Source organism: Nannospalax galili, unplaced genomic scaffold (genome assembly GCF_000622305.1).
Source record: "Nannospalax galili isolate Female #2095 unplaced genomic scaffold, S.galili_v1.0 scaffold160, whole genome shotgun sequence".
Lineage (NCBI taxonomy): Eukaryota > Metazoa > Chordata > Mammalia > Rodentia > Spalacidae > Nannospalax > Nannospalax galili.
The window spans coordinates 3,306,567-3,312,826 of record NW_008346900.1 but is presented as its reverse complement, the minus strand read 5'-3'; the positions used below and the strand labels follow the sequence as shown (position 1 = coordinate 3,312,826).

General features: G+C 47.8%; 1 protein-coding gene across 4 annotated transcripts in view; it reads right to left on the bottom strand.

Annotated features, from left to right (window-relative positions):
- Positions 1–1,595: 1,595 nt before the first annotated feature.
- The window catches only part of Oprl1 (opioid related nociceptin receptor 1), a 27,506-nt gene continuing 22,841 nt past the window's right edge, over positions 1,596–6,260 (bottom strand). For 3 of the 4 annotated variants that reach the window (XM_029568428.1, XM_008843330.1, XM_008843331.1), the window contains 2 exons: positions 3,859–4,214; positions 1,596–3,780 (listed from right to left, as the gene is read on the bottom strand). In XM_029568428.1, the coding sequence (XP_029424288.1) occupies positions 3,257–3,780; positions 3,859–4,214 (880 nt within the window). In that variant the 3' untranslated portion in view covers positions 1,596–3,256. Of the gene's footprint in view, positions 3,781–3,858; positions 4,219–6,260 lie in introns of all 4 variants that reach the window. The other variant, XM_008843332.2, reaches the window with a different exon arrangement.

The window sequence follows — 6,260 nt, the reverse complement described above, 5'->3', positions numbered from 1 at the left end:
GCAGCCTCCCTCCTCTGTGGCTCCCTGAAGCACCAAGAGAGACCAAGAGACAGGCACAGACAGGGTCAGAGAGACTAAGGATACAACAATTGGTTCTCATCAGGATCCTGCTGGAACTAGCCCTGTTCCTCTTCGTGAACTCCTGATATCTGTGTGGGAGCTTACTCTGCCAAGTCCCTACACTCTGACTCCTGGTCCCGGGAATAGACTAACTTCACTTTAGTACCCAAATCCCACTGTCATTGCCACCATGGCCCCTCAGGAACTCAACTGGGCCTACAGTGGGGCCACAGCACCCCCTAGTGGGAAGAGTCCAAAGTAGTGAGTGAACCCAGGCATTCCTGACACCCCTTGGGTCCCTAAGCTGGCCCTTCACATACTGCCCTTCCCATAACCCCACGAGGAAGACTCTGTAGTTCCCTTTGCACAGAGAAGGAAACTGAGGCTCAGAGATAGAACAGAGTTGGAGGCAAGGCTGGGCTGGGGAGGAAATCAGGAAGGTGCATAGTCCTGGAGAGAGGGAGGTACACTCATCTCTAAGGCCCCTCCTCTAATGGCCAGCCTCCTCAAAAACACTGGCCAGGATATTGGCCCAGGACAAATATCTCACATGGAAGGAGGGTCAGCAGTCTAGGATGTCATGCAATGCCCCTTCATCAGGACTATTCTAACTCCTGGGTACCAAGGTACTGTAAATGTAAGGGAGAGAATTTTCCCTTGATGTTGAATTTCTATTTGAATAGCAATGTGTCTATTAAGAATTTCTTGTGTCTCCCCCCAAATTCACATGTTGAAGTCCTATCCACAGTGTGATGGTGTTAGGAGGTGATTCTGGATGGAAGTAGGTCATGAAGTTGGGACCTCACAGAGGAACTAGTATTCTTACTAAGGGTACATGTGTAGCTCTGAAGTCATCTTTCTATCAAGTGAGGATGCGGTGAGAAGACAAAATCTGGCCCACCACACCCTGTGCATAGACTGCAACCTTTAGGCCTGTGAGAAATCAATGTCTCTCACTTATAAACTGCCAGGCTAAAGAAACTCAAGCTGACAGTTAAGACTTGTATAAAACCAAACATTGGCCCACCAACCCTGCACTGAAAGCAAGGCCTTTATCTCATGTCCCCTCTTAAAAGCCCCTCTGACAAGGATCCTCTACCTAAGGGTCAACCTGAGACAAACTGTGCCTACACAGGAGCCAGGAGGTGGATCTCTGTGGCATGGGGTTGCTCAACCATCAGAGGAGAGTTCTTTGATATACTATTACCAGAACTTCCCTCAGTTCTGCTCAAGAGATGAGAGTCTGCAGATAGGAGGTAAAGAGAACCCTGCAGGCCAGGGTAGGGAAAGGGAGCACTCATGTCTTAGGAGAAGAGAGAGTAGTAGCCTCTACAACAATGAGATTGAGTTTCCCTCCCACAAGTCAGAACCTCCTTGGGAACCCTTTACCAAGGTCAGAACAGGTTTAAGAAGTCATCATCCTAGGCCTATAGCCCCTCCCAACATGTGCCAATGACAGGTAAGTTATTCCAATTGCCAGTCCCTGTGTAGCTGGAGTCAGAAACATCTATTCTACAGAAAGTATTGATCAGTGGGCAAGTGTTTATTATGGCCCTCCTTCATTACCTCAGAGGTAGGTTCAGGGCTGGCTACATGCACTGAAATGACATTTGTTGCATGCTTAAATACATAACGATGTATAAATTCACATTTCCAGTCTTGGCAAGAAAACACTACAGCCAGTGGCTCCCACCTAAGTGTTACAGAAAGAGTCCTGGCTTCCCCAGGAAGACTGCTAAAGCCAGGTCTCCCTAAGACAGAAGCCAGCCCAGGCTCTACACTATGGGAAGTCACCTGACAAAGGTCTTAGTAGAAGAGCAAAGTCTATTTGAGGTTACTAATATTTTGGTAGCTAATCCACAGGAAGGATATTTACAAAGTCTCTCTGAATTACTACACCAGAGTGCCCCCAAGGTACAGAGACTCCTCCAATGTCTCCAAAGCCCTAATGGTCTTTTCAGTGTGGCTCAAACAAGCCCTTGTAGGCCTTAGCACTCACATCAGTTCTCCATGTGAAGCCAATCTCCAATTTGGCGGCAAGCGCAGGCCTTACCCAAATATGCCCTGAGGCCTGTAAATGAAGCAGATGGTCACTGTTCGTACAGAGCTGAACACATCCTGACTGCCACCCTTCCCAGGCTACCAAGCTTCTAGTGGTACCACTGTTGACTCTGATATCAAGCAAAAGAGAGACTGTGAAGGAGAGCCATGGGAGGCTGTAGGGACCTGAGGACGGAGCATATTCTCCTGCCCTGCCCTTACCATGCAGCCAAGGCCAGCACACAATGCCTCCATTTTGTAAGCAGTCCACAGAGGCCACACAGCAACTTCCTCCTCAGTACCTCCTATACACCCAGAAGCAGGGCTTTCCAAGCAGTCTATGGTGTGAGAATTCACAATGCTTTTGGAGGGAAAGTCTCTGGGTCTTGTTCTTGTTGGCCTCTTGCAGAGAAGGTGGCCCAGGTTGGAGCTACAGTCAGGCAGAGCAAGTAGAAGCAGTGCCAAGTTCACCCCCACCCCCATAGCTTCCATGGTGCAGAATGGGAAGAATCTTCAGAAAATAGCCATTTAAAAACCCACTGATGCCCACTCACCTCAGGTAACCTGGCTGCACCAGTGGAGTCAGAGCTAGCATATGCTCTGAGACAGCTCCAAGCTTAGGACCAGTCCCATTGCAAAGAAATGCTCCCCACTCCACTCCCAGGCAACACTAATATGTATAGCGGTTCTGAGAAGACATTACAAGGCTAAGAGCAACAATGTACAGCACATGGTGTGCACGTGACCACACAGCCACTATTGAACCTTAGGTTGAGTCCACCCAGAGCCAGAGCTTAGCTGTCCCAGCAGGGAAAAGTCAAAGAAGAGTCAGGAAAAGTATGAATACCTACATGGACTCATATCTGCTATGCTATGGATACTTCCAGGAAGTGTCCTTTTGTCCTCTCTGGTCCTGTACCAGGAGGGCAGCTTAGTCTGACAGAAGCCATGGAGGCCACCCTAATGCTTTGACCTGACCCATGGTGTTATGAAGTATCCCTCAAGGACTGAATGTCCTGAGCCAAAAGGAAAGCCTTTCAAGGCTCCAGATGCTTAAACTCAGGTCAGCCTAGAGAGCAGTGACCTGTGTGAGCTCTGTATTAGGTGTAGACGGGCTCTGTGGGCTGACAGGCACCATGGGTAGGTCCACGCCTAGTCATGCCGGCCGTGGTACTGTCTCAGAGGTCTTGCAGGGAAGACCCACATCTTTGGCAATGCTGCGCACGCGGTCAGAAACCTGCATCTCCCGGTGCAGGGTTGAAGCACAGCAAAACTTGCGGAAGCAGGCTTTGAAGTTCTCATCCAAAAAAGCATAGAGTATGGGGTTGAGACAACTGTTCACATAGCCTAGGGCTGTACAGAAGCGCAAGATGGCCACTGTGGTCTCACTACCTGGCTGAACACCCAGTCCTTGGACCAGCACAAACACCTGTACAGGTGTCCAACAGCCCACAAACACAGCCACTACCACCAGCACCAATCGTGTGATACGCCGCAGGTTCCGGTCCTTCTCTCTGGAGCCTGAGAGGAGACGGACGCCACGGAGCCGCCGAATCATGAGGCTATAGCAGACAGAGATGATCAGCACGGGGATGATGAAGGAAAAGAGGAAGATGCAGATGGCAAACACAGGGCCCCAGTAGTCTTGGGGGGCAGGAATCTCCACCAGACATTCAATCTCTGCAGAAGAGAAATCGGGTCAGAGGATCCACCAAGAGACATAGGGAGCCTGGTCTGGGGGTGGGGCTACCCACTGACCTTCATCCTCCACCTGTGCTGATCCCATGACGGCAACAGGAACACCAACTACTGAAGCCAGAGCCCATATAGCCACATTAACAGCCTGGGCTTTGCTGGATGTACGAACATCAAGGGCACGGATAGGGTGGCAGATGGCCACATAGCGGTCTACACTCATGGCAGTCAGAGTGAAAGTGCTGGTGAACATGTTGTAGTAGTCAATGGCAATGACAGTCTTGCACAGTGCATTTCCAAATGGCCAGAAGCCCAGCAGGATGTCTGTGCCCTGGAAGGGCAGTGTCAGCAGGACCAGGGTATCAGCCAGGGCCAGGTTAAAGATGTAAATGTTGGTAGCTGTCTTCATCTTGGTGTGCCTGCAGAAGACAGGGAGAAGAAAGGCTTCATTTGCCACTTTGGCTGACCTGGCAGCAAAGTGGCCATTATGAGGGATACCATCTCTGAATCTCTCAATACCAAGAGTCTCCAAGAAAGAATGTTAAATGGCAAGTCCTGGACCCCACCCAAGACCTACTTAGACTGGGGCAAACTAAATTCCTCAAGTGATTTTAACATCTACAAAAAGGTTCCAAGACTTAAAGATGAACTGCCATGGAAAAAGTTGGGGCATGAGGGTTACTAAAGCACGCATCTGACCTGAATGTGAAATAGGGTGAAGAATCATAAGAGAAAGAGCCCGTCTTCTCTCCTGAGTCTCCCTTAAGACCCTTCTCAGAAGTTTTGTAGGACCATGTCTGTAAAAGTTTATCAAAGGCCTTCAGAGTACGCACTGTTGTCTAGTAATGAAAATGGGAAATAGTGAGCTGACCAAGTGGCTCAGCAAGTAAAGGCACTTACTGCTAAGTCTGACCTTGGAACCACATGTTGGAAGGAGAGAACCAATTCCCACAAGTTATTCTACACAGGCAGGCACACACACATGCACATACAGACAAATAAATAAATATAGTGATTTTTCATTTTAAAAAGAAAATAGGAAATGGTAATAGGAACAGGAGGTAAGCTAATTGTGTCTGATTGTATCCCAACACCTGGAATAGTGCTAGGAATATTGTAAATGATTAATAAATATTTGTGGAATAAATTAATGTTTATGATAGAGATGGGGAAGGGTGATTATGATGGTGATAATGAGAATAGTGGTGATGATGGTGGTTATGGTAGTGACGATGGCAGTTATGTTGATGATTGGTAAGGATGATGGTGGTGGTAATGATGTGGTGATGATGGTAGTTATGACAGTATGGTGGTTATGATGGTAATGGGGTGGTTATGGTAGTAATGATGGTGATGACAGCAATGGTGACAAAAATGATGGTAGTGATGATGGTGGTGATGATGGTTATGGTGGTAGCACTAGAGATGACAATATTCCATGTCAGTTGGAATCTGGAATTTATCTGCCTTTTAGAGACAGACTAAGCACAGAGGCCTTAATTACAATAAAAAAAACAATGACAATGATAATGGTAGATATTTCAGCTAAGTTCTTCACATAGATTTTCTCTCATTTGAAATTCACAAAAAAATGATATTTTGATTCCCTACTCTGTAGAGAAGGAAGCTGAGGCTCATAGGAGCTATGTAGCTTTCATAAGCCCTTAGAGTTGCTAAAATGCAGATTGGGACTCAGACCAGGTATTTCTGGCTCCTGGCATCCACTCCACTCAAGCATACTGTGTACTGCTTCCTGAGGCATTGTAGCCACAGCAGTTCCTAAGACTGGCTCTCTCTGGGGATGCTGGTGGACAAGATGACTTTCCTTGTCCGCACTACTGTAGGAAATGTCTCTGGGAGTTTAATGCTCCAACACAGAAGAGAAATGCAGGAGAGAAGTGCTGATGACAGGAAGGGTGATCAAAGCTGTGAAGAGCCCCAGGATGCTGAACTTTTGGTCCAAGGTACGTCCTCTACCCATGGAGGGTCATGTGGGTCACAGAACAGACTCCCAGGGTTCTCTGCTGGAAGGTACTACTGGGAAGGCCTTCCTACCTATTGTCTAATCATACATCACATATATGCACACACATGTGTGCACATACACATACACATGGCTACATGATCCGTATTTTCCACTTTCCAGATAAGGAAAACAAGGCCCATTGGGAGCAGAGTTTGCTCAGAGACACTCAGAGGATGGTGATGGAGGTAGAGCATAGATATTCCACTGCCCTGGCCCTGTCCTACCTTCACCCTGACACTCTCAAGATGTACCATGAGCACTTTCTTCAGAGTCATCTTTTTTTTTTTTATCTTTTTTTCTCCCTGTAGCCCCAGCTGACCTGGAACTCACTATGTAGACCAGGCTGGCCCTGAATTCACAGAGATCTGCTTGCCTCTGCCTCCTGAGTGCTGGGATTAAAGGCATGCGCCACCACACCTGGCTCAGAGTCATCTCTTTC